At 37.7% G+C, this 27,299-nt stretch overlaps 5 protein-coding genes and 2 long non-coding RNA genes across 10 annotated transcripts in view; 3 read left to right on the top strand and 4 right to left on the bottom strand.

Moving 5' to 3' along the window:
* The window catches only part of LOC18047953, an 8,068-nt gene extending 6,948 nt beyond the window's left edge, over positions 1–1,120 (top strand). The window contains exon 8 of one of the 2 annotated variants that reach the window (XM_006439140.2): positions 236–1,120. In XM_006439140.2, the coding sequence (XP_006439203.2) occupies positions 236–589 (354 nt within the window). In that variant the 3' untranslated portion in view covers positions 590–1,120. Of the gene's footprint in view, positions 1–213 lie in introns of both variants that reach the window. The other variant, XM_024189872.1, reaches the window with a different exon arrangement.
* A 1,138-nt stretch (positions 1,121–2,258) lies between these two features.
* On the top strand, positions 2,259–9,197 carry LOC18047951 (ubiquitin carboxyl-terminal hydrolase 9). The gene is given in 14 exon segments (XM_024189479.1): positions 2,259–2,600; positions 2,704–2,955; positions 3,609–3,750; positions 4,434–4,493; positions 4,585–4,683; positions 5,000–5,386; positions 5,520–5,660; positions 5,746–5,916; positions 6,604–6,712; positions 6,715–6,860; positions 6,962–7,110; positions 7,234–7,770; positions 7,870–8,140; positions 8,395–9,197. Coding segments are annotated over 14 exon segments (2,781 nt in total). The 5' UTR covers positions 2,259–2,445; the 3' UTR covers positions 8,557–9,197.
* Positions 9,198–9,260: 63 nt separating this feature from the next.
* Positions 9,261–11,995, bottom strand: LOC18047950 (glucan endo-1,3-beta-glucosidase 11). 2 transcript variants are annotated; one of them, XR_002906667.1, is made up of 4 exons: positions 11,564–11,995; positions 10,309–11,429; positions 9,806–9,984; positions 9,261–9,487 (listed from the first exon to the last, which is right to left on the bottom strand). XR_002906667.1 is itself a non-coding variant. In XM_006439136.2 (3 exons), the coding sequence occupies exons 1-3, from the start codon at positions 11,604–11,606 to the stop codon at positions 9,916–9,918; spliced, it is 1,233 nt and encodes a 410-aa protein (XP_006439199.1). In that variant the 5' UTR covers positions 11,607–11,995; the 3' UTR covers positions 9,261–9,915. The 2 variants fall into 2 exon arrangements, 1 of the variants encoding a protein (XP_006439199.1); XM_006439136.2 differs by having other exon boundaries at positions 9,261–9,984.
* Positions 11,996–13,074: 1,079 nt separating this feature from the next.
* LOC18047949 (granule-bound starch synthase 1, chloroplastic/amyloplastic) lies at positions 13,075–16,543 on the bottom strand. Its single transcript, XM_006439134.2, has 13 exons — positions 16,470–16,543; positions 15,839–16,199; positions 15,671–15,751; positions 15,496–15,594; positions 15,251–15,404; positions 15,051–15,151; positions 14,848–14,957; positions 14,515–14,758; positions 14,261–14,437; positions 13,975–14,166; positions 13,791–13,877; positions 13,541–13,669; positions 13,075–13,451 (listed from the first exon to the last, which is right to left on the bottom strand). Exons 2-13 carry the CDS (start codon positions 16,181–16,183, stop codon positions 13,335–13,337), a joined length of 1,836 nt encoding a protein of 611 aa, XP_006439197.1. The 5' UTR covers positions 16,184–16,199; positions 16,470–16,543; the 3' UTR covers positions 13,075–13,334.
* A 794-nt stretch (positions 16,544–17,337) lies between these two features.
* Positions 17,338–18,255, bottom strand: LOC18047948. Its single transcript, XR_002906744.1, has 2 exons — positions 17,824–18,255; positions 17,338–17,599 (listed from the first exon to the last, which is right to left on the bottom strand). It is a non-coding gene; the product is annotated as an uncharacterized LOC18047948 (long non-coding RNA).
* A 2,470-nt stretch (positions 18,256–20,725) lies between these two features.
* LOC112100077 lies at positions 20,726–22,719 on the top strand. Of its 2 annotated transcripts, none has more exons than XR_002906341.1 (2): positions 20,726–21,339; positions 21,506–22,719. It is a non-coding gene; the product is annotated as an uncharacterized LOC112100077 (long non-coding RNA). The 2 variants fall into 2 exon arrangements; XR_002906340.1 differs by having other exon boundaries at positions 20,726–21,352.
* Positions 22,652–26,119, bottom strand: LOC18047353. Its single transcript, XM_006439128.2, has 6 exons — positions 25,104–26,119; positions 24,807–24,975; positions 24,463–24,639; positions 24,289–24,372; positions 23,640–23,721; positions 22,652–23,362 (listed from the first exon to the last, which is right to left on the bottom strand). Exons 1-6 carry the CDS (start codon positions 25,445–25,447, stop codon positions 22,920–22,922), a joined length of 1,299 nt encoding a protein of 432 aa, XP_006439191.1. The 5' UTR covers positions 25,448–26,119; the 3' UTR covers positions 22,652–22,919.
* Positions 26,120–27,299: the final 1,180 nt, after the last annotated feature.

The following is a 27,299-nucleotide window of genomic DNA, read 5'->3' as shown; positions in this document are numbered from 1 at the left end:
AAAAAAACTGTTAAGGAGGATCCATTGCAGGCTCAAGGAACACCCGGGAATTATTGCATTCTTCCCCCCCCCCCCCCCCCTTCCCCCCCCCCCCAAAAAAAACAACAAACCCTCCCCTCTCTCCCCCACTTTGTTTTCTTTTAGATATTTGGGACAACATTGATGAAACCCCAGTTTTTCATTAGATTGAACTGCAGCTAACAATCTTATTAGAACTAAATTCCGTCCTTACCAGACTAGTTCAAGTAGGAAAAGGCGCAAGCTTGATGCTGATGAGTCTGAAGGTAACGAATATGGCAACGGGGGAACTGCAAGGGAGTTAGAAAATAAAGGCCTTGAGTCACAAAGAGAAGATTTTCCCAAGGGCAAGCGAAAGGCAAGGAAACGACGGCGTCTGGCTCTGCAAGGAAGAGGAATAAAGGATGTCCGAAAGAGACGGAAGGTAGATTTGCCCTCTGAGGATGATGTTAGCCTATTTTCCAATTCGAGTGAGGAGAGCATGTTCAGTGATGATGAGACCCAAGGGGGTGGTGCATGTGCCGCAGGAAGTGAAGCTTCAGCTAGCTCGGATGAGATGGGGACTTCGTAGAGGACCAACTATTTTGTAATAAGAATTTCGCTACTTGGAGAGGGGCATCTCTGTTCAACAGTGAGACTGTGCATCTTCAGGATAATCACAATGGTGTAGCAGCAGACTCCAGGCATTTTCTCCTTTTCGTTTTCTTTTTCTTTGTGTCAATAATTCCTGCACGACCTTTGATTGTATGTTGCCCCATCTTTCATGTGGGTTCAACCGTCAAATGCTGTATGCCTCCAAGTCGTTTGATGAGTTGGCTTGAATCAATGTTGGATTTGAGACGGCAGATTTGAAGGTTGCCGAGCGCATGCCAAGTCTGATGTGGAAAATGTAATACTAATAGTGTACATACAAATTGTATGTAATTTTTGCAGCCATAGCCCCTATGTAAGATTATAAATCAAAATAGAGGCATCAGGCATGGATATGAGTGTGTAGAATCTCTGAGATTGAAGGAAAGCAGCCGTGATTGATATACTTGGCGTAAAAACATGTGCACGTGGTGTGGCTTCATCAATTCACAAACATTAGTCTTCTTCTTCACAGTTGTGATAGGCTTTAGTCATTTGTTTTTGTTCAGTAGTACGAAACGCATTTATTCTGTTTTCCAATTGACAATAGCTTCGTATTGCAACTTGTCGTGAATTTGCTCGGTTTTGGCAACATTTCTTTTATTATCATGGACAGGAAGAGGAGATCAATGTTCTTCAAAATAAGGCAGCTGGGGAAAGCAATTAGTTTCCTTTAAATAAGGCAGTTAAGGAAAGCGGTTACGGCTCTGTTTGGTATAATTTTTTAAATAGAGTTTATTTAAGTAGAATTTTTATTAGTAGAGTTTTTAGAAATATAGTTTTTACCTATAAAATTTTAATTGTTTGGTTGTTAGTGAAAGCTTTCAATATGAAAGTTTTTTAAGGTTATGTTATGAAAAGAATAAAATAAAATAATTAAATAAGTCGAGGGTTTTTAAATATTTTAACATTTAAAATATTAATCTTTATTCTTAAAAATTTAAAATTTAAATTTTTACTAATAAAAATAAAATGACTTATTTAAACTTTAAAAATTTTACTAAAAAAATAACCATACAACAACAAATATGTATAGTTATTGAGTATCTATCATCTTTTAATTTATTTATATTTTGTGCCAGCAATGCATGATGTATGAAGTACATTGGGCTTCATCATTATTTTTGTTTTATATTTTATTTTATGTAGACAAATTTCAAATTTTCTAGAAAAATAGAAATAATAAACATTCTTAATAAATTTTCTTATTTAAAATCAACTAAAATTAAAAAACTGTAAATAACACGTGAAAGGAAGTAACAATACATTAATATAAGGATGATGCAAGTAATGCATGTATGTCACCCAATATGACATGTGTCATCATCAAGTCAATTCATCATTCAACAAGAAGAAATTTTTTTTAAAAAAAAAAATTTCACTTTGGCGTGGTGTGGGCTGGTCCATCGCCCGTTCTTTTTATTAGTTGGAGGATATAAAGGGGCCATGGCTCAAAGTTTAGAAAGGACAAAGACAAAATCGCTGAAAGTAATACGACGGTAAATTAAAATCTCTCTCTCTCTCTCTCTCTCTCTCTCTCTGTGAGCGTGCGTTTGTGTGTGTATATATATAACTCTATGTATGTTTTTCTTTATAGGTCAGTAGTCTTATTTGTTTTCTTTTCTCAGATCAAATCTACCTCGTTCCCTTCCTTTCCTTCAATCTAGGGCTCTCAAATCTCAAATCAAATTCATTGCGGATTTGATCGTTGATTTGAAAATCGAAATCATTTTGCTGATTTGAATTGAATGCTGTGTGTTTTTTATTAATTAGGAAGGAGAAAAAGAAAAATCAATTATGACTATTCGTGATTCTTCGGTTCTGATGATGGAGAACGGAGGAAGTTGCTTGCCATGCACGCCAGACGAAGAGAGACAGATCGTTCAAGACTTGAAAAATCAATCCGAGCTTGATTTAAAGGAAGGCAACTTGTACTTTTTGATTTCTACCAGGTACTTTATCTCTCTCCTTCTCCCGCGGTACTCAAATAAAATCTGCATCTATATATCTATGAAAATTTCAGCATTCATCTTTTAAAAATTTATATTCCTACAGGTGGTATAGAAGCTGGGAGAGGTACGTTTGTGGCGATGAGCCTTCGATTGATAATATATCGTTTGATTCTCCACATATGAATGGTGTTTCTTCAAAGAGGGCGGAGAGGCCTGGGCCTATTGATAATTCCGATATAATCCAAAATGGTAATGGTAGTAGTGAAGGCGATGATCTGGAAGTGCGTAGAAATTTGGAAGAAGGGCAGGACTATGTTTTGGTACCTCAGCAAGTCTGGGAAAAGCTTTTTTGTTGGTAATTTTATCTCTTTTAGTTTTTTCCTGCTCTTGTAAAACATTTGGAGACATGTTTTAGGATTCAATTGTATTAGGCAGTGTTTGGCTCGAATTCCTGGTTGGTTGTGGTTATACTGGGTGGATTAATCTGATTCCTTGCTAGCGTAAGGGATGAATTTTATATTAATTTATTATTTCCTATTTACTTGCTGTTTGTGCTCGCGAAGGATGCTTTTTATCCTGTTTCGTTCTGTTTACTATTGTTCTTCATGGCATGTCTGTGATGCATTTTTTTTTTCCCCTTTTTCATCATGTATGTCCAACCAAGTCGCTTGGGTTGTGTTGGGGATGGATTCTCTTTGGAGAGTGCCTTCATGTTTTTACAAAATATTTGTGGAATCTGGTGGATTAGATGTGTTTCTCTTGGATTTACTATAGAACGCCAAACTATTGCATCCTATAACCATGCTATTGGTTCAACTATTAGGTGTATTTTGGGCTGTCCTTACAGTAGTTTCATGGGTTGTTTCCAAAGGAGTTGTGCTTGCCAAATTTGGTAGAGTACAATTTTTACTTGCTACATTGTTGGAGGCACTAGTTAGAATAATCCTCAGTGAAGATCTTATATTTTTTTCCATCTTAGAAACCATGTTGTTATGCTGTATCCTTTAGGTACAAAGGAGGCCCGGCATTGCCAAGAAAGATGATCTCTGAGGGTATCGTTAATGAGAAGAGAGTGGAGGTTTTTCCGCTGTGCCTCAAGTTGATTGATTCTAGAGACAACAGTCAAACTGTTATAAGGTTGAGCAAAAAGGTAGTGACTGCTATTTTTTTTTGTATCTCCGTCTCAGTATTTCACGTCCTCTTTTTATGTATTTATTTTTTAACTCCTTTATACAATGCTGTGTAAAAGCTTAGCAGTTTGTAGTTGCCACAGCAGCAGTAGATAAGAATCTTTTTAACAAATTGATTCATTCAATAGCCTGTGCTGTGCTACATCTCTTATTCACCTGGAAAGTAATTTGAATTTGTTGGTTATGGAATTTTGGTAGTTAATGGATGGTATCACTTTTAGAATTTTGTCTACTTTCTTTGTCTTTCTTTGGCTGTCCACCTTTAGAATTTTTTTTTTTTAAATTTTTCTTAATAAGTGAACTTAACTCTGTTGTTGGCATTGTCTGAGGTTTTGTGCACTCAAAAGTTTGGGGGAAGTATATTTTTTTAACTAGGCTTTTTGTTTCTTATGAGTCAGGTAACTCACTTTCTTCTATAAAGTGGTAAATGGGTTGCATTTCAATATCATTGACTGAATACTTGGTGTCTGATTATATTTTGTTCGTAAGTTTACATTTGAGAGTTCCGGAGGGAACTTGGGATCTGTAACAACTGAAAAATATTTATATTCTGAAGTGAACTCCTTAGTTCATGTCATACTTTCTACTATATAGACATCTATTAATGAAATCCTGTTTCTGAATTTTTTATCCTCCTGTCCAGGCTTCTACACGTCAGCTTTATGAGAAAGTGTGTAAATTAAGAGGAATAGAGCAAGAAAAGGTGTGTCTGCTATTTGCTTTTGAGGATTTTTATAATTTTTTTCATACACTAAAAAGTTTGTTCGTTAATTGCTTTTAATATATATGTTAAGGCTCGCATTTGGGACTACTTCAACAAGCAGCGGTCAACGTCACCATTGGATGTTTCAGACCAAACTCTGGATGATGCAATGTTGCAGATGGACCAAGATGTGAGTGTCCTGTCTGTCCATCATTTGAGCAATTATTTACCTGTAGGATTACCTAGCAGAAAAGGAAAAAGAAACTGAATGAGGAAAATTCTGCAGTTACTTGGTAGATGTATTTGTCTGTGCTGGCAACTTCTTGTTGCTCTTTGTCTTTTACTGATAAGCTTATTTGAATATTGTTACATGTTACACGTCCTCATGATTCACCTGTGGAATGTCTATTATATGTATTTACCCATGTCCCACAAAAAGCATCATTTTAAATGTGTGAATTGGTCTTCATTTGATCTATGTGGTTAATGAATATTTTTCATTGCAGATTCTTCTGGAGGTTCAAGTTGATAATGGCATCAGCATGGATTCAACTGGAAATGATTTAGCTTTGGTACCTATAGAACCGTCAAGGTCATCCCTGACAATTGCCGGGGGTCCTGCCTTGTCAAATGGTCACACTACTAGTTACAGATTTAATCAGTATCCGAGTAGTTCTTTTGGCTCAACGTTCATGGACATGGATGATGGATATGATTCCTATAACACTGCTAAGAAAGGAGAGAAGGGGGGTTTGGCAGGGTTGCAGAATCTGGGGAATACTTGTTTTATGAATAGTGCTCTCCAATGTTTAGTCCATACCCCTGATCTGGCTCAGTATTTCTTAGGAGATTACAGTGATGAGATCAACACTGAAAATCCTCTGGGAATGCATGTATGTGGTTGTTATATTTGTAACTCTCTTTTGTCTTCTCCATTTGAATTTATAAATGTATTATTTTGAGCAGGATAATAGCTTAGCTTCTCAACCATTTTATATAGTATCTGAATTTGTTGTTACCATACAGGGTGAGCTTGCTCTTGCTTTTGGTGACTTGCTGAGGAAATTGTGGTCCTCTGGGCGAACTGCAGTCGCACCACGTGCCTTTAAGGGAAAACTTGCTAGATTTGCTCCCCAATTTAGTGGTTATAACCAGCATGATTCTCAGGTTCCCATTTTGATGTGTTACTTTTAATATAGTAGATTCATATATTTTATTTCTGCTGATGAATGATGAAATCTGTTCTATGCAGGAACTTCTTGCCTTCTTGCTGGATGGACTGCATGAAGATTTGAATCGTGTCAAACAAAAGCCTTATATTGAAATGAAGGATTCAGGCGGTCGTCCAGATGAGGAAGTTGCTAATGAATGTTGGAAAAATCACAAGGCCAGGAATGATTCGTTGATTGTGGATGTTTTCCAAGTGAGTCATTTCTCTTAGTATGCTTGTGCCTTTTGTTTATTGAAAGTTCGGCATAATATGCTTGCAGCATGTTTGCACAATTTTATCTAGAAAATAATCTAAGGCCTATTTGGTATTGAGGTGCTAAGTTGGGGGGGGGGGGGGGGGGGGTTTATGAAATAAAAGTTGATAGTGTCGGGTAAATATGACTTTCAAATAATAAGTTTGACAAAAATGGTAAGGATATTATAGGTTTGTTTTACATGTGTGGCATAAAATTAACTTAGCTTCCAAACCATAACAGCAAGTGCTTACCATACATTTTAGAGCAACTGAATAATTAAAAAAAAAAAAATTTGTTGCCGTAATCACTTTCAAGTTTCTCGTTGTACAGACAAATACCAATTGACAGCAGCTAAGCATTGTTTTTACCATTTAGTTATTCTCACATACAACTTAACCGCATTGGGATTCTTCCAAAAGATTCCAGCCTAAATTGGATTTACAAAAATTCTTTATTGAATATATCCTGGACCCTTTCCAAAATGTCAATTGAGGAATAATGATTCTTTGTCAATGATTGGTACAAGGTAGAAATTGCATGATTTTGGGTGTGATTAATTATTTTTTGGTCATGCATGATTTTGCATGGTTTATCTAATGCTTATTTGCCTGATGTATATGTATGTTGGTGGATAACATGCTCAGGGTCAATACAAGTCTACACTGGTTTGTCCAGTTTGTAGCAAAGTTTCAATTACTTTTGACCCTTTCATGTACCTGACTTTGCCACTGCCTTCAACTGTCACTCGAACCATGAGGTAACTGTGTTTTATGCCAATGGAAGTGGTCTTCCAATGCCCTTCACTGTGACACTGATGAAACATGGCTGTTGTAAAGATCTCATCCTGGCATTGAGTACTGCATGCTGCTTAAAGATTGATGAAGGCCTTCTGCTAGCAGAGGTGATGATTGTGATTTCTTTCTCTTTTTTCTTGTTTTGTTCTTAACTATTTCAGTTATATTTTAGCTTCAGCGACTGAATTCCTTGAGTTTTTTCTATCAGGTCTATAATCATCAGATTTTTAGATTTTTTGAAAACCCTGCAGAACTGATAAGTTCAATAAAAGATGATGAGCATATTGTTGCCTACCGATTTGACAGAAAACAGGGGGGGAAAATAAAGCTAGAAATTGTAAATCGATGGCAAGAGAAGTAAGCTTTCGTTGTGAAACTTTCCTGTCAAGTTGTGATCATTTAGTTGTAGCCTGGATGTGATGAATTAAACTGTTTATTTCATTCTTTCTTTTGGTGATGAAAGCTTTTGGGATTTTTCAGATCTGCATCAGATTATCTGAAGGGGAGTGAAAGGAAGCTTTTTGGAGCACCTCTGGTAACTTATTTGGAAGAAGAGCATTTAAGTGGAGCTGATATTGATATAGCTGTTTCTAAATTGCTCTCACCTTTGAGAAGAACTTATTCTTCTGCTAAAGCTCATGGAGGCAAGGAAAATGGCTTTCTCCCAGAAGTTATTGATGAACTATCTAACAGCCATAATGAGTCAGTGGAGACTGCAGAACTAGAGGATTTGTGCAGCAGGGAGTTATCCTTCCAGCTTTCATTAACTGATGAAAGGATTAGTAGCTGCAAGCCTATTCAGAAGGATTCTATTTTAAAACCTGGAAAACATATAAAAGTTCTGCTGGATTGGACTGATGACGTACACGAATTATATGATCCTAGCTACATAAAGGATCTACCAGTAGTTCACAAGACAGGTTTCACTGTGAAGAAAACCCGTCAAGAAGCTATCTCCTTATTTTCATGCCTGGATGCCTTTTTGACTGAAGAACCTCTAGGGCCTGATGATATGTGGTATGGGACTTTTGGTTTCTTCAAATGGATGGCTAGTTCACTTCTTATTGTGTTGCATAACATATTTAGAAACATTCATGCTTTGATTTCTTTATGCAGGTATTGCCCCCAGTGCAAGGAACATAGGCAAGCCACCAAGAAGCTAGACTTGTGGATGTTGCCTGATGTTCTTGTCTTTCACTTGAAACGTTTCTCATACAGCAGATACCTAAAGAACAAACTGGACACTTTTGTGAATTTTCCTATTCTCAATCTTGACTTGAGTAAATACATGAAAAGCAAGGATGGGGAATCTTATGTGTATGACCTGTTTGCTATCAGCAACCATTATGGAGGTTTAGGTGGTGGGCACTACACTGCCTATGCCAAGGTAAATGCATAGTCCTGGCTCATTTCAGTATGCACTTTGTCTTCCTTCAGTAGTACCTTTCATATTGCTCTAGTATTTAGTTTTTAATCAATTTTATGTTCGCAAAAGTACTTGGCACTTCAATTAGTTATTGTATTTCTGTTGTACATAATCTTTCAAATTGGCTTGTCATACCTGGTTTTCAATTAGATTAATCATTTATACACTGGTTTAGGTCGAGATCTGATACATGTTTTACTTTGCCATTTGTGCAGTTAATTGATGAGAATAGATGGTACCATTTTGACGATAGTCATGTTTCTCCAGTTAGTGAGGGAGATATTAAGACTTCGGCTGCTTATGTGTTATTTTATCGGAGAGTTAAAAGTAAAACAAAGGCGGAAATGGCAGAGACGTCCCAGGGTCATTGTTGTTAAGGCATAATCTGCTGAATTTTATTATTTTGCTATTTCAAGGTTAAGCTGGGTGGGTTTATGCCTTTCATTATTCAAGTGAATTATACCAATTATCAAATGCTCGATTCCAAGCAAGCCTAACAAACCTACAGGCTAGAGACAAGGGGATCACCGAGATTGGCATGGTCATCTTTTAATTACAACATGAGATATTATCATGGCAGGTAGATAAAGGAGATTGGTTCGTTTATTTTATTAACATTTTTTTGAAAGAGAAATTTTTGGCCCGAGTTAGAGGTTGCCGGATGTAGACTGTAGTCATGGTTATGCTCACATACCTTATAGCAAAGATGTTTCCATCTTCACGCCAAGTCCGCCAGAAGTTCGGGTTGAAGAGTTGGTACTTATTATCAATGGCTGGCTAACAACTATGTTAATTTGGCGTAAGATGTGACATGATTATAACTGTTATGCAGTGCTTTGTAGATTAATAGATGTAGAACAGTGGAAAGCAAAAGCGACGGCAACACGTTTGTTATTTGGTAGTTCTTTTCTGGAGAAGGCATCAGATTCTTTTTTGTGATGTTGCTGTTACTGCAGATGTTACAGATGTAGACGGTGCAAGCAATTCATTCTAATACGATGTATGTTTTTTACTTTTATTTCATTATTATTTTAAATTTGAATGGAAGTATATGTTTTTGACTTCAAATCAAAAGAACACATTTTTGCAACAATCGGGAATAGATAAATTTCCTGCGTCTCTCACCCAATACACGCCGTTCACAATAATGACACAGAATGAAAGATACAACAACAAGAGTGGATGAATAATTAAATTTCCTCTAAATTTAGATCTAAAAACTAACAATGCCGGTCCACCTCCGATCTACCGTTGACTCAAGATCAAACTTAACATATTGCACGATCTAAGTTATTGAAATATACACCCCTGCAAAAATGAAGCAGTTGTGGGTCAGTGGCAACTAGAAAGAGCAAAAGTAACACAGATTTAAGTATCAAACGCTCTACCAACTAACAAGCCCCACATCCTGAAAAAAGAGATGACTGATGATCAAGGTATTTGACAATCACGAACCCACTTGCATTAGATCAACTGTAGGTGGTTCATTGGGAATATATTTATATATTGGGGATGCTACTTTATCGACGAGAGGATGATGATTCCCATAAACATTAGAGGAGTTTTTTTTTTGGAAAAGCCATAAACATTTGAGTTGCGTAAAGGCAAAGAGGCACGGAATTTCACCTTTCCCCAACCCCAAAGCTGTCTCTTATTGTTTCACGGACTTTTAACGGCTGATTTTGATTATCATGCCTAACGTTGAATGCCGATTCCAAATTTTCTACAATCCCTAGCTACAGAAGCAAACTGATTAAAAAGAACACCAGCACGAGCATCACGGACCCAACAAACTCATATCTTGCCTGCAATACAATCAACCCCAATATTAGAATTGGAAAGTAGAAACTTCAAACATAATCTAGTGCCCCCACCCCCAGTATAATAAATGGTAACATATGCATGCGTGTGTATAGCAAAATAGCCAGTGCCGTACATCATACAAATCAAACTGTTAAGAGCATCAAATCAATAATGTCGATCGGTACAATAAAAATTAAGGAGTAATCAATTTTTTTTTTTTTAAAAAAGACAAATTAACAGTGTATCTAATCTAACATGCAGGCCACCTCATCAGACATCATCAGTCATTACTACTCATTTCAAGAGGAAAAAAAAAAAGACTCTACCTTAGTGGCAGAAGAGATGGACAAATAGCCAGTGGAACCGGAACCAGAATCGGGATCGTTACCAGAGGAAGTATCCGGCAGGGCGGGGGGAGTGGGGGAAGCGACAGTGGTGTTGGCGGCGGTCACCGCACTAATCCCAAGTGAATAAGCCGGGGATCCATCCGGCTTAAACAGCCCGTAATTTCTCTCAGAAGTAGGTCCAGGCTTCAGATTTTCATTAAACAAAGCAAACACATAAATGTTCAAATCACAGTTGGGTCTCATGGGAGTCCCTTTCTTTGACGAAATCAACTTGATCAAATTTCCATTATACTTCTTTGCATTTTCGGGAGTAGCCCCAGCTTCATCCTCATCTCCCTTTGATGGCCAACCAGTCTCCGAAATGTGAAGTAATAGCTTCTTGTAACCTAAAGAAGCAAGTGCTGCGTAGACGGCATCAATTTGAGCAAACAACATGTTGTCATAATGAAGATTTGAAGCTGGGTCAACAATCCCTTGGTTTGGCTGAAACAATACAAAATCTAGAGACACCTGCTTTGGACTACCCTTGTAAGCAAAATAAGGGTAAGCATTAATCAAAAATGGAGAGGCAGTTTTGACATGAAAGTCCAAGATGGGTGTTATACAATCCACCAGATCTTTACGGAAAGCTCCAGCTGAAGGCGGGTATGAGCTTCCAAGAACACCTAGAGAATGAGCTGTAGTGACACTAACTTGTTTGTCAAGTCCGAGATTCACTAATGCTGTGTGAACACTTTCCATTGCAGGAAGTAAGCAGCCACTGAGTGAGGTGTCATTAAAGGTTAAAACTTCATTGCCGACATTGATGCAAGTGATTTTGGTGGCTGGTAAGTAAGCTTGTACGTTGGATTTGATCCAAGTTTTAGCACAATCTGGGTCTCTCATTTTGGCTAAGTACTCATTTCCTAGACTTACCGTGAATTCAACACCAGTGTTTGCAAATGCTTTGAGAACTTTTGGATCTGCATCATAGAGCTTCACTCTGGTGGCACCAATTGATTTCACTAGAGGTATTACATTTTCTGGAGTTGGTAAATTGTTTGCAATTTGGCCATAGTTGATCCCAATTGAAGTTCCAATCTTTACATGAGACAATAATCCTACACAAAAATAAGTAAATAACCATTCATTCATTCACTGGTCCAAACAAAATGTTTTTTTTTTCCCAAATGACGGATCTTTACAATGAAGACAATGAGAATAATAATAGATAAAAGAAGTAGAGAAGGGGTACCTGAAATGAAAAGAATGAGCAATCTACTTAACTCCATGACCATGAATGACGGATCCAATCTAAAGTTGTGTGAAACTGAGACACCACAAAGTGAAGACTAGCTAAAGGCCTAATAGGTAGATTTGATTGAATGCCCTAAATCGAAATGGGTATTCAATTTCCGCAAGTAAAGCTTGGACAACTGTGCGTTAACGTGAGTTCACTTTTCACCACTTGACAAGATCGGACACGCAATGGTGAAAGCAACGAGTTTGAGAAAGATGGTTCTGGCTCTAGTGAAGTAGCATAGCAGTGGGTTGGCTTAATCCTTCACTTACTTTTCTTGGGGTAGAGTGCGCACCCCCGCGCACAATAGTGCAGAGTGGATAGTGTTAGTGTGTAATTATAGGATATTAACGGCGGCCTCCCAAGTGGGCTGTGATTTTAACTAATTAAAATCCCTCTGTTTCTTCATCAATTCAATTCAATGAGTTGGTAATTTGTTTGTGGACTTTGATCGATCCTGATCGGTCCAGTGAAGATCGTTTGATTTGCCTTGTGGGTCCCGCAGATTTCTGCTCCGACAAGCTTCACATGGTCACCAATTCCCATAGGCGCCAAGACAGAGAAACCTTTTTCCTTTATACTGTAATTGATATATATATATTTGTTTTTCTTTATTTGTTATTCACTTATTCTGTTGCGGTCCTTGCGGAGAAAAACGACAAAGGAGCAGAACAAGGGGTACCTAATCTACGTGGCAGTCATGAGATACTTTGCTTTCGGTGATGCCTAATCTATGCGATCTCAGCCGTCACTTTTTGAGTGACTAAAAAGCACATGAGATGAGATAAGATAGATGCTACTTCCACTTCCACACTCATCGTTTTACTACGACAAACTGTTTGTCAGTGACGCAATTCTCCCGAGGGCTGCGGTCATGATATGAGCAAGAACAACAAATATTTTCATGAACTTGCCGATGGGTTTTGCCAAGTTGCAGCAAGAGTAACTTATAGCCATACATACAAAAGCATGTAAAAGCTTATAACATTGTAGTGGGTCTCGCATGTTTTCTGTATGGGCTGTAAGTTAACTAATCTTCTACATGTGCAAGAAAATGATGTTGAGTTGGGATATCGTATAAAATTATTATTAAGCTTGACCGCAGACATCTTTTGCGTATTTTGAAAATAACAATAAGAAGCACATCATGATGCGTTTGTTGCCAACTATATATAATGGCCTCTGGGAACTGTCCAATTATATTATAACAAGTATAAAGAAAATGATGGGCTGCTTCAGTTTGAAAATGCTAATGAGTTGTTCAAATCTTATAATCAACGCTAATTAATGCAACTTTCCAGCTGGTAATCAATTAGTGTAACTGGTTCTTTAGGTTTTCCCAAGCAATGCAATGCAAAATATAAGGAAAAAGTAACCAGATGCGCACCATAAAAGATCAAAACTAGGCTTCACTTACCCTTTTATTGTTTTTCTCAACAAACATCATTTATTTATTTATTTTCCACAAACTAATACTGAGAAACTGCGCATATGCAGCAAGCAGTAACATCCGTTAGTTCTTATCATATTTCCACAAGCACCGGCTAACATCCAGTTGAAGTTGATTGCTCAATAGCTCTCCTAGTTTTCCCCAGGGACTGCCAATGCAATAGCAGTTGTGGATCTCAGCCGCATGAAGCCCCAAAAAAAAAGTCCATCAGCATACTTTACAGATTGTCGGAACTCTTAAAACTGACAATGTCATGATATATTGAATCGGGTTTGCTTAGGGAGTGGCTAGATTCTCCCTTGCAAGAGGAGCAATCTCATCTCCTTCAATACCAGGCTCACTGCCGGCAACCTCCATACTCAACAGCATCTTTTCCCAAAGTCTAGCTGGCTCCTGTATCAAACACCAACACATGTACATTTGCATTTTAATGCAATAAACAAAAACGAGCTTAATGTTGTGTACTTAAGTGATATACTAACCTTCCATGAAAGATCTAGGGCCATGCAATTCTGGATCATTTCTTTTAAGGCAGGGGTACCATAAGTTGCGACAGCTCTATTGACATGCTTTGCTATTGCCGCAACATCAGCTAGATCAACCCTGTCACACTGAAAATATTCCACAAGGACAAGAAAATCCATCATACCTAGATTCCTATAATTGAAGACCAAAATAAATAAATAAATAGAACACAACTATTGGGGCAATGTGAATGTGACTGTCATTTACTTCAACATGGAAGGATCTCATTTGGAATCCTGTGATTCCTTCTTTGACAGTGTCGAAAAGTCCCCCGGTGGAAGCAACAATAGGCACCTGTTGTGTTGAAGAATTAATTAATGGATAAAGGCAATGAGTAGTGATGTGAAATTGAAAGCAAAGAGGGATCTGAAATTTGAAGCCTAGCTCTTACAGTTCCATATCGCATGGCATGCAACTGAATGAGGCCACATGGCTCAAATCGGCTAGGGACCAACATAAAATCAGCTCCGGCGATGATCTTATGTGCCAAAGGGGTACTAAACTTTGTTATTCCTCTAGCCTTTTCAGGGCATATGATCTCTAGCTGTTCAATTTGTTGCTCCATGGGCTTTTTGCCAGTTCCCTGAGAAATGAACAACAGACACCTCAACCTTGCTATGTGCTGCAACAGTAACAAAATGAGCCAATGATTATTATTTTTTATGTCCAACACTCACCAGGACTACTATCTGAACATTCCCCCCCATAAATTTTGGAATAGCTTGTGCCAGAATATCAGAACCCTTTTGCTCTTCTAGTCTACCAATGAACCCAATCAGAGGGATATTCCTATCAACAGGCAAGCCAAGTTGTGATTGTAATGCTTCCTTCACTAGAGGCTTTGCATTCATAACCTGTACATGACCATTGCAGCAATGAACATCCTTGCTAGCACTCGTATTTTTGGGAACTTCTAAAGGCATGCACTTACAGTTGTAGCATCATAGTTGACATTGATGTATCGATCTGTTGAGGGGTTCCATTCTTGAACATCCATGCCATTCACAATGCCACTGATACCGGTTTTGCGGATGATATTATCCAACTCAACACCTTTTTCTTCCCCAGAAATAAGTTCCTTTGCATAGTGAGGGCTCACAGTTAAAACCCTGTCAGATTCCAATATTCCAGCCTTCATCCAATTGATCTTCCTTCCCTTTACAGGCTTGTCATACCTGGGCCGACAAAGCCTCTTCAGTACATGATGAAAATGGTAATTAATTAACTTATGAACTAAAATGCTCCAGAGCTCAAAAGCTTATACCCATCAATAAAATCAAAAGCCCCCCTGAAATCATCTGGCAAATTGAGAAGTGAGAAGTCTGCGAAGGGAAATCTGCCTTGATAGGCTATGTTGTGGATGCAAAAGGCAACCTGCTTCCATTTATCAAACACAATTTTGAACCCAAGCAATGACTTTTAACTAAAAAACTTTATATGCTCAACTACAAACCAAGGAGACCTTACCTTTGCATTCTTGTGAATTCCCTTTGATTGGTACATGAATTTCAAGTAGCATGGAAGCAGAGCAGTGTGCCAATCATTGCCAATAAAAAGAACATCTTCCCCTGCCGCAGTGTACAACAAAAAATATAACCCAATGAAATTGCTTCCTCCAAAAAAAAAAAAAAAAATTCAAGATTCAAGATTTTTAGGAGGGTCCATACCATATGGTCCTGAGAAATACTTATTATTGTTCAAATTCAGAATCCTAGGTGCCTCCAAAGCAGCCTGGCATAGTAAGCTGAATCGAAGTTGGTTGTCCTCGTAATCAAGTCCTGCCTTAGGGCCGTAGATTTTGGATCCTGTCTTTCCCCAGACCTTTGTTTTCAGAGAAACAATATTCAGGGCTACTGGCAAGTTCAGTGATGAAAAAACTCAACAATTCCAGATGAGCAGCAACTTATCAAACCTTCTCAAGGAACACTGGGTGATCAACAAAGACGCGATCAACTCCCCGTTTGTAGCAGTGGAAGAATCGAACAGTTTCAATGCTATCTCCAACTTTAACCTACATTCAAGAATTGACAAAAACATTTTAGCATCAACAATTGGATATAAAACTACCTAAGAGATTGAGAGATTACCTCAGCTAACACACTAGTGTCCCATGCATCTTTGTACTGGTCATATCGCGGAGCCACACTCATTACCCGGTGCCCTCTAGCCTAAAAAACAATTTAGCATTAAGATCAGCTAAATGCATGATCAGGGGTAACTTGCACTGCAAGGCAAATCATGAAATTACTACTTACGGCCAATGCAGGTGGAAGTCCTCCAAGTACATCGCCAAGGCCACCAGTTTTGCTCCATGGAGCAACCTCAGCTCCCACAAACACCAAGTTCATCCCTTGCTGGCATATAATTTTCTTCGAGGGCACGTTGTTAGGAGTTTGTTGCCCATTTTTGGTAGCTTTCGTAACTACTGCTTTTGCGTAGGACTTCATTTGAAGCCTATCTATCGTGTTCAATGATCTTAATCCACTGTGAGTCATTGATTGACTCCTCAAGCCAATCTGTGAAAAATTCGATTTGATCACTGATCCTGAAGTCAGCTGGGAACTTCCTCCAATGAATTGTGGGGCGGTCATGGTTGCCATTTGTACTAACTTTGATCTGCAACAAAAGCCATTAGAGTGAAACGTAAATCAAATAGTTAAAGCGTCATCTTTGAATTAAAGAGAAATGTAATATCAAATTGCCGACCACTGAAAATTGGTAAGTTCAGATAGAGGGCAGAGGGCCAAAGGAGTAGCAAGAATATAATTGAGTAGCAGCACTGGAAGTAATAATAGCAAATTAGATATAGAATAATTGTAGATAATCACAAGCAACAGAAAGTATCAAATTTGAAAGATCTTTTTCAGTGAAATCGTCGAATGATACCATGGTAACAGATTGAGAAAATCTTGGAAATGCAGTTGATAATATCATCACCGTTGCTTACTATACAGTAGTAGCTCTTGTCATCTTTACTTAATTAATTAATGCTACATGCTGAGACTTGGAGTGTGTTTGAACTTTGATGTCTTCAGTTAATGCCACGCGGCGGCAGTTGCAAATGGGAATATGCCAATCGGGAACTGATAACTGATGAATAAACGCAAAACTCAAGACTGACCTGTCTTATCCGGAGGTCCCTTTCGTTGATGTAAACCAAAATAAATGAACCTGTGTTATATAGTAATCGACTTGTTAGGGTAAATATTTTCCGTCAAATATTTGGCTTTTACCCTGCTGATGTAATTATTGACTCTTCAAATACAGATAACTGCAAGCTCGAGTACTTCATTTCATTAATGGTTAACAGTATGATAACTCTTGGTAGTATCATGGATCGTGCAAGATAAAGAATGAGTTGGAAGTGCGCCCGTGATTCACAAGCACAGGCACCTCTAATTGTGTATTTGTATCATCAAAACCAAATCTTTGAAATTTCCTTTTACGGCTGCCAGCCGCTTGCATTTTATTAATCGGTCTCTTAAGATTGAAGTTCACGAAATTAATTTGTAAACGGGCTCCCGTGAAATTGGAAGAAAGCTGCAGGTTGAGAATTTGATGCATAGGAGGCTCATGGCCTCATGCGAGTTGCTTTTTAGAAGACCGAAGATGATCGGAAGGGTTTTGAAGTCGAGGCCACCGTGTGCTTTTGCCATTTAATCAAACAGCTAATATCTCCGTAAAAATTAATAATTAACAGAATACGCATGTGCAAGAAATAAATTAATAAATATTAGGGTGACGCAGGAGGCAAAGGGGCAAAAGAAGAGAAGTACATTGATGACAAAAATAATGAATTCGTTTACATCCAGGCTCCAGCATTTCCAGTTCCATTTTAATTAAACCAAAAGCAACATCCTACTTAATTTAAATCTCTATCTGTGAGCAGTAACCAACGTCTCTATGAACCTCAGACCGTCAAATCTTGGCGCGAATTTCTCCTTTTCTGACGGTGTCATTTTATTCCAACCCCCCTTTTTCCCACTTCCAGTTGAACAATTTCCCTGTTTTTTCTTCTTCTTCTTTTAAAAAAAAAAAAAAAAAAAAAAAACCAACTTCTCAGTGTTCAAGCATAAAGCAGAGATTTTTTTTCTTTAAAAAAAAAAGAAAAAAGAAAACTGATATTTGAAAGACAGATAAATAAAAATTCAATATTGCAAAAATGTTTCTGACTCTGATTGGGAGGATAATGAGATTTTTTATAAAATTAAAAAAAAAAAAAAGATAGGAAAATAAGTACCTGGTTAAAAGCAACATCTTTAGGAGGTGAAGAGGATGTAAGAGCCACGATGGAGGCGGCGAGCACGTAAGCGACTAAAGGACCCGATACCTTCATTTTTGTTTTTTCTTTTGCAAGACGTCGTCGATGGAGCTCGAAAAAAAAGGGATTGCGGGGGACGAAATCCGACGAAACACGCCGGATCTCGTACTTCTTCTATGTTTTTACCCCTTCCTCTTCTCTTTCCTTTGTTTCGAAGTTAAATTCTCCCCGTGTCTTGCTCCATTTTATACGTCGCTTGCTTTCCTACAATTTCGGCATCTCTGTTTCTGCCTTGGAGGCAATCACAAACTGCCACGTAGACGATGAACACTCTGGGCCTTTCTGGGAGCCCAGTGTTTGAGTAGGATTTGGTTGGGGCCAGGGGATGATCAAACTCCTCCAGGCTCGAGATTACACGTCCGCTTGCAGGATTGTGGGTTAAATAAAATTGCTTTTTAACAAAAAGCTTTTTTAGTTTTGAATTAATTAACCGGGGACTGGGGGAGTGCTGCAGGTCAATCTGGGGTGGGGGTATATTTGGTCGGTTTTGCCTAAGCTCGATGCTGTTAGTTCTGAGATTTGTTGAGTCACGCACGGCCATGTTTACGCTTCTCGATGTTTTTTTTTTTATTTAAAAAAAAAATTTTTTAACGTTTTGCTTTGAGTTACGAGCAGCCGACTGCATTGATCTTCATCAGTTTGTACCAATCTGTCAAGCATTCCAACAAATAGTAGTTGGTCTGTCAGCCCTCAACATTGGGAGGCGAGTTCAAGTTCACTTTGTTTAGGGATAACTTTTCATACTTATATGTATGTATGTATATAAATGTTGAGTTTATGAAATGGAAATTTGATTCCTATTTTTTTTTTTTGGAAATTAAGTTATTATTTTTAGTCTTAAAAAAAATGTGGGTCTTTGTTTTATTTTAATTTAATACGTAAATTTTTTTCTTTTAATTTTTTTCTTTTTTCTTTTTTTTTTCTTTTTTTCTCGAAAGACAAGTTCGATTAATCTTAACCTTTTAGTTTATTAAAATAATTGTTAAAGGAGCGTTGCTCAGTCGCAAGTTGGCTATGAATTTACGGATGGAAAGGATTTTGAATGCTGCATTCTGGGCGCTGACTACGCGTATGGGAGGAATTAGGCGGACCGGCTTTGATTTGATAATGACGTTTATTTAGAGAGAAGGGAAAAAGTAATATAATATTAAAAGAAGGGTCAAATTACATACAATAGACCATTACTAACAGATTTTTTAAATTTTATTTTTTAAATATTTATTTATTATTTAAAAAATAAGTAATACTTATTGTTATTTTTTTCTTTAATTAAAAAAAATAAAATATTAATAAAATAGAAAAAAAAACTCATTCAGTAATATTATATTTAAAAAATTCTAATTGAAATATTTTTTAAAATGTTTAATATTATTGAAACTCTTTAAAAAATGAGTAAAATTCTAGTAATGCTATGGGACTAGAAATGAAGAGGAGAATCCCATAAGCCACGACTTTACTCGCAATTCACAAAGTCTTAATGGGAATGGGATCGAACAAAAATTGAGAAAAAAAAATATTAGAAATGGGAAGCCGGCCAAATTTTCAGATATTATTATAATATTATTACATAATTTCCCAACTCTTCTTCCGCACGGATTAGGATTTGGATTAGGATTTAGGAGTAGGAGACTACATACTTGTCTTGCCTTTGCCTCTGGCCCTCTCCCTCTTTCTCTTCATTAGTGCCTATATATATAATTCTCTAGCCTCATATATAGCTAGGCTTCTCTGTTTTATGAGAACACTGAAAAAGAAAAAGAAATTGCTCTAGCGTAGCTCTTTTTGGTTTATTGGGAAAGAAAGAATCGATAAATCACCTTAGCAAAAAGTGGTCTGTCTAGCTCTAGCCTTATTACAGCCATGAATTCTATGTTCAGTGCGTTCTCAGCAGAAATGTTGGGGCAGAAAGTGAGGGCTTTTCTTGTTTCTGCTGCCAGGGAGGGTAACACTAACATGCAGGATTCGACGGAGCTGCTGATGATGACATGTGATGGTAATTGTACCATGAAGAAGAAGCAAGATGAGGAGGCCCAGGCTCAGTCATCACCATCATCGAAGAATATGAATATGACGCCCAGGTTTGCATTGGAATTGGATGGACTCAACTGCTTTGAAACCCTCGTGTCTTTTTAGCTTAAAAGCAAGAAGGTATAAATAGATGATGTTCTGATGAGAGTCGTCGCATGCTCTCTCGCTCTCTCGCTATCTCTCCCCCCTGTATACTCAACTCGTTCGTTCTTTCTTGGCTTGGTGGCGGTCAATTAATATAGCTTATAGCTTAAAGATTTCTTTTTAACTTTTATCACAATCTCTCATTCATGCATCTTTGATTACTGATGCTCTAGTTACTGATTTTCGTATTCTCTTAATTGTTGTGTGTTATTGTGGCATGTCAGCTGAGTTAGCAAGATGAGTTATATTACTGAGAGTTTGTTAAAGCATGTTCCTTTGCTTTGCTTAACAAATATACGGCTCGTACATATACTGTATATATAGGATGTTCGAGATCCCAGTATATTTATATACAAATGTAATCAGCAAATATGATTGGATTCAATTCATTCATAAAATCAGTTTAATTCTCTCTCTGTATTTTTCTTCGTTTTCTTTGCTCTTCTCGGTCACCAAACAAACACTCAAGTTTAACTTATGACGCCAAAACCATTTCTTTTTAATTTTGTTTAAGCCTATTATAAATTCACAAAAAAGCCCAGTGGGAAAATCATATCCGCCTTTAAAATGAAAAGCGATGTACTGTGCTCTATTAAAAGAGAAAACTAAAAGCAGATAAATTAATAAATTGAAGAAGGCGTTAAAACCTCGACTTCCAATCATACTCGCAAGTAAACTCCTACTCCATCTCCCCAGTCCCCATTGCCGCAGCAGCAGGATTTAGTAGATTTGGGCTTTAAATTTTAAAGACCCAAATTGGGGAAACGGTGTGGTCAGGTCAGTTCCGGGCCAAGCGACCTTATTTGCACATAAAATAAATTTATTTTATTTTGTGGTTATGTACAAATGCTTTCATTCTATTTTAATTTTGTGTCCAATTTTGTATGGAAATAGCATTACTCTTAAATTAAAAAGAAAAAAAAAGCCAAAAAGGCCGTCATTTTTTTAACTACTGAATTTTCTTGATATCTCCGCCCGCATTATAGTCTCATAATTCTCCCACTCTTCAGCTGCAACGGCCAATTTTGTTTCATACACAAATCCAAAAGGTATTCAACATTCTCATGGAGCAGGTTCATTCAGTTACGTCCTTCGGTCACCCCCAGCTCTACTAATTTCCGCGGATCAACCCACGAACTTCATTTCAATCCTCTCACCGAGTCTCCTTCAACTCTCATCAAACTTCGCCGATCCCGCATCATTGCCGTCTCTGATGTCAAACAACAGCAGCAGTCCAAATCCACTCCCTCTGTTGCCAGTCTGGTACTGACAAAGAGTACTCTCACTAAACATAATCTTTACGATTAAATTAATTAATTAGTTACTGGTATTAAGAATTCAACTTCAAAATCTCCTTTGCGTATGTGCGTGTGTATTTACTTACTTATTTTCTGTTTAATGTGAATGTTTTGCGTACTACTTTTGTCAGTTGATTACAAAAGAGGAAGGCTTGGAGCTTTATGAAGACATGGTATTGGGCAGATCATTTGAAGATATGTGTGCCCAGATGTATACCACAGAGGCAAAATTTGGAATAAAGACCCTGCGTTTGGGATGCCAGGTGTGCTCCCCGATGGAATGGATGTGTTGAAGGTGAGGGAGGTTGCCAACGAGGCCATTGAGAGAGCTCGAAGAGGGGACGGCCCCACTTTGGTTGAATGCGAGACACTCTTTGGCTGATCCTGATGAGCTCCGTCACCCTTGTGAGTCCCCCACTCCTCCAATTAATTAGTCTTTAATCTTTTATTCTTTTGTTAGCTTAGTTATGTCTTCCTTCATCATCATTGAATTCTGTTTTTCGTTGTTGATTTGAGCATGATTGCCTACTTAGAGAAATGAAACCGGGAAGTATCTAACGTTTTTGCGGCCGAGAAAGCTCATTATGCTGCAGGAGATTCCATCACAGCTTTGAAGAAGTACATGATTGAGAAACAAACTTGCCAATGAAGCTAAGTTGAAAACCATAGAGAGAAAGATTCATGAGTTGGTTGACGAAGCCGTGGAATTTGCAGATGCAAGTCCACGTCCAGCTACAAGTCAGCTGTTGCAGAACGTTTTTGCCGATGCTGAAGGCTTTGGAATTGGTCCTGATGGAAGATACAGATGCGAGGATCCCAAATTCACTCTAGCAGTTGCTTACTGATCACAGTGATTTATACTTTGCTTCGTGTTCGAAGAGTTTTCATAGAATAAGCTTTCCATACCTGCAGTTGTAACCAACCCCTTAATCCTCTTCGTTTGCTACTCCTTTTGTGTTCACTGATCGGATCGCATCGCGTCGCCCGCCGGGTTGCCAGTTTGGTTCTATCTATTATGATGATAAATGTTGGTGATTTTTTTAACCCTAGGTCTTCTTTTTTCAATTGATCCAACTGTTGGTTGTTTCTGTTTATTTCACCTCGCTTCCCACACTGCAAACTAGTTTTAATAACAATTTCCACGATCCTTAGGCACAACCACAGTCTTCACAGTGATTTTTAAACCTATAATTTGCTTCTTGCCACCCAACTCCATAACTTCTTACTAGCTCTACAAACGACAATGAAACAGAAAAATCTGAGACGAGCCACAAAGAAAAAGAAAAGAAACATGTGCCTGTTATTCCCGCGGCATAATATATCTGGGTACATGGTTGCCATTTTTAAAGAATACAACTGTATGATCTTTTTAACTCCGGAAATCTAAAGCTGCTTCACGGCTCAAACATACAAAAAAATAATACAACTCGCCCTTTCCAAAAGGATGCGCAACTACGAGGATAATTGTTTTCATCCCTCAATACTCTGACTTCACAGCAGCAGCAACTTGCCTTGCATCTCTGGAACGAAGCAAAAAGCTTTTAGTCACAACCTCCTTCCAATTTTTGCAAACCTTCTGGCTACTCCAAATATAACAGCCTTTGTCAAAAGCCCCTTGTCAATACTACAAGCAAGGGCAATGGCCCCACCAACAATTAGCAGCTTGGGTATGTTCCTGCCTCCAGGTTTCTCAGATGAATCTGAGGCTTCAACCACAGACAAATCATTAGTGCAATTTTGTAAGGTTCGTAAGTAGTCTGCACTGACTTTGGTGTTGATCTGTGCCATATAAGCACAACGGGAAAGTGAGGCTCCAGATGCTCTCTCCTTCATATACGCATGCAAGGCAGGGTCAAATTTCTTCACAGCTCCCCACATACCCTGCCGGACCCCAAGCTTTGCAATTTCCCATGGTATACCCATGTCTTCATGATGAAATAGTATCACCTCACATGCTGTCAGCTGGCCATCCCCTCTCCTTGATTCAACTGTTTCACATCCAACATGCACACATCTTAGTCTTTGATTTTTTTATTATAATAGATCCATGTATCTGAAAACACTTTGAATGAATTGTCCAACTTTAATCAGGAAATTTGAATGATTTTTTCTTTCTATTCACCACTAGCATGAAGCCAGAGCCATTTTCTTTCTCATTTCAGCAAATTCAGGGCTTGTGAATGGTGCTCTGTTTCTGTCACTACTTAAGAACAATAGGTGCATAGCTAAATAACAGCTAAACAACATGATTAAAAGCTCAGTTACCTGCCCGAATGTACCAACTTGAATAGAACAAATCAACACGTTTGGGTTTGTTGCGCCTTGGCACGGAAGTGTATGGTACTCCCTGAAACGTGTATAACAGCTAACAAGTCATTTATAGAACTGGTCACATCTAACAAGAGCTGCAAATTTACTATGCCAAAACTACGCAAGAAGTGGAAATGTAACACAAGCAAACAATTACATTTCTCAACCAAATCCGGTACAAACAGTTCCCAGGATTCACAAGGTCAGCTCATTTAATTGGGAGTACAGCTTAGTTCACTTGGACTGAGAGGTATGAGTCCACATTAGTACTGCACCTCTGGTCATAGTGATCAAAACATGCTATACGAACTTAAAATTGTTTTGCACACTATGTTTCCCCGTTGACACTACATTAGTTTGACAAACTATGTTTCAGTTTAGGAACATGAAAACATATAGAGTATAAAGATATCTTTATGATGAGGGGAAAATAAATAAAATAAAAACTACAAACGAAACAAGTTCTTGGCACAAATACAGACGCCAGAATGAATCAGACGCTGATCTCTTGCTGGACAGAAGAAATAAATTAAAGAGCTTACTCACTCCTCAACCAAAAAATTAATAGTTTAAAGAAGGAAAATGCTTTCAATCTTTATCATACCTTTGTGACACAGTAGTACGATCGTCCAGACTCCCAAATCCGACGGCCTATAATGTACTCTCGGTCACTGCAAAAGAAGGGAAACTATGCCACAAAAAAAAAAAAAAACCAAGTCAGCCAACACGACCAAGAAACCTCGTGCAACAAAAGATAAACAAGAAAAAATCAACTCACCTTTCGCACCCACTGAACTACCATTGTTCCTGTGGTGGGGCACTCCTCCAAAGTTGAAGCATAAATCAACATGTCATCCCACTTCAAACGAAAATCATCATCCCAAAAGAAATCTCTCACCATCTCAGGAGTGACATCCTCATAGACAGTTCTAGATCGGTATTGTGGAGGACCATTCTATCAAATCCACATAAGAGACAGAAATCACACACCTTAGTACTACTATACGATGGTTACAAACTCAATTTGCAAATAATAATAATAATAATAATAATGAAAGCAAATAGCACCCAAGTTGACAAAATTTCCTGAAGAGAAGAGAATAGTAGAGAGGAGAAAGCTACCTCAGGATCTCTCCGCCAAGCTTGATAGGCCATAGTGGGCGTAGAACGATCCATCATCTGAATCCAAACAGGACCCCCGTCTTTCTCCTCAACAAGCCGACACAAATGCTCCAAATCATCTTCCGTGACAAAACTAGATTGCTCCATACGGCGGTGAGCCTGCGAGGAACTGGCCAAGAAAAGTGTGAATCAGTTAAATTTAAGGCCAAGCCGGAAATTGAAATAAATTTCAATTTGATAAGCTAAAAAAAGAGGAGTAAAAACGAGGTCCTAACTAAAAATTATAAGGGAACAAACCTGCAGGGAGAAATGGAATTGGAGGTAGAAGGGACATCCTTTTGAATCCCATAATCAGAAGTAGCAGAAATGCAAGTGGGAAGCTGAAACTTAAAAAAATTCCTAAAAACAGTGAAAGTTGTTGCACTGTCATCATCTTCTGTACGTGAATGCGAATCCTTGGAAATGGAGACGGAAGAATCCATCAAGCCTAAATTAGCCCATTTGGGTTTCCACGCCCAGCCAACAAGGACCCCAACAATCACGGCAATCCATAAAGGCGCCATTAACATCATAAGCTCCCTTATCACGTCAACCATCGAGGGTTTTTGCAATATCTCCAACAAAACCGAAGCCAAACCCATTGATGAATTATTAATGATAAAATCAACTTCTTTGTGTTTCTAAGAAAAGAAAAGGAATATCCAAACACGAACCCTCGGTTGAATCGAATTACTAGCTAGGCGTGAAGCGCAGCGATTCTTCGAGGGCTTGAAAAGGAGCAAAAAAAAAAGAAAAAAGAAAAAGACTACTGAATTGAATATGAGAAATTGAGAATAATTAAATATATGAAGAAAGAGAGAGAGAGAGAGAGAGAGAGATGGGGGTTACTGCAGAGAAGAGAAGAGAGGGGAGCAGAGATTATTACAGAGAAGAGAGAACACAAGATTCGGATAAGGATTTCAAGATTAGCGGTAGAGAGTCGTCTCCTTCGATTGCCCGTAGGCCCGAGATTTTATTTTTTTTCTTTTCCTATTTTTTTAATTTGCTATAGTAGTATTCGCGTTATGTGTGCCCGCACAGTTGCTAATTTTATATATAATTATATATATATATATATATATATATATATATATAAATAGGTAAGAGAAGAGAAGGAAGTTGGCTGAGAGGCAACAAAATATCAAATTAACGCATGAAAATGAATATGAATACGAATGGTGTTGGTGGGCTGTTGAGTTGAGAAATTGAGGGAATGCTGTTCTGCTTGCATCAACTTCTTGTCTTCTCCCCGACCACTGACCCCATTTATAAATACATATCTATGTATATATATATGGCTGATGCTCCGTGTGGTCTGTGGTCACTGGTCTTTCCCCGCGTCCATCGTTTTTCACGTTTGCTTAATTTACCTTCTTCTTCTTTTTCCTTTTTTCTTTTCTTTTTTTTTTTTTTTTTTAAATGTCAGATTTGACCCCGTTGTTTTTTTCTTCTTTCGATTATTCTTAAGTTCTATTTTCTTTTTTCAAATCAAGATCGTCACAATTTTATTTTTTAGTCATATTTTGCACCTTTGTTACGCTGCTTAAGTTTTATTTTTTTCACTTCCCCAAGTGAAAACCTACGAGTAACAACAAATTTTTAACCAACTAGTCTTTCATTTAAATTGTTTACATACATTAATCATGCACGTGTATATTCAGCTCATTTTCTTTCTTAATATATATATATATATATATATATATATATATATATATACTTATATTACAAGTTTATTCATGAAAACTAATGTTCGTGTAGATCTATTTAAAAGAGACATAAGTCTCAAATAAAGAGATTTTTCTTAACTAAGTACAGAGAAAATTTACTCTCGAATTTATTATTTATGTTGGAAGGGAAAAGTGATTATGATAAATTGGCACCGACCAAGAGTAGAGGAGAAAGAAGAATGAGTTTGAAAAAGATTGAATTGAAGCGGTCTAATGTAACACGTAAATTAATCAACCAATTTCCTGATGAGTTTGTTGAGTCAGTCTCCCTCACCCCATCAGAGTTGTGAGATGCTCATTAACAAAACATTAAAACTGGCAACGCAGTTTGAGTTGACAATAAGAAACGAATTAAGGCTTATAATGGTCATTGCGTACAAATTATTTATTAGTGAGTCAATTCCTTGGAAATTTGAATCCTTTGCAGGTGGTGGTCAAACAGAAACAAAGAAAGTTTCCACAAGTTGGACTTGAGAATTTTAATGAAGCCCATGGGGTGAAATCAAATCCAACCATCTCCTATAATTAAAATTAAAGAGAGAAATGAGCAGCCCGGCTCGGGCCCAGTGGGAATAATTAAATACTTTTAAGAACGATCTCACATGGTAGGCTAGGCTGATATTAAATTATGGGAAGGTTTGTTTTCTGGGTCTAATTCGTTGGTTCAATAGTGTCTGCTTTTCTCTAATTTATTTTGTAGCTTTTACCAGAACTGAGAATCTGAGAT

Source organism: Citrus clementina, unplaced genomic scaffold, assembly GCF_000493195.1.
Source record: "Citrus clementina cultivar Clemenules unplaced genomic scaffold, Citrus_clementina_v1.0 scaffold_3, whole genome shotgun sequence".
NCBI lineage: Eukaryota > Viridiplantae > Streptophyta > Magnoliopsida > Sapindales > Rutaceae > Citrus > Citrus x clementina.
This window is presented reverse-complemented; position numbering and strand designations above follow the sequence as displayed.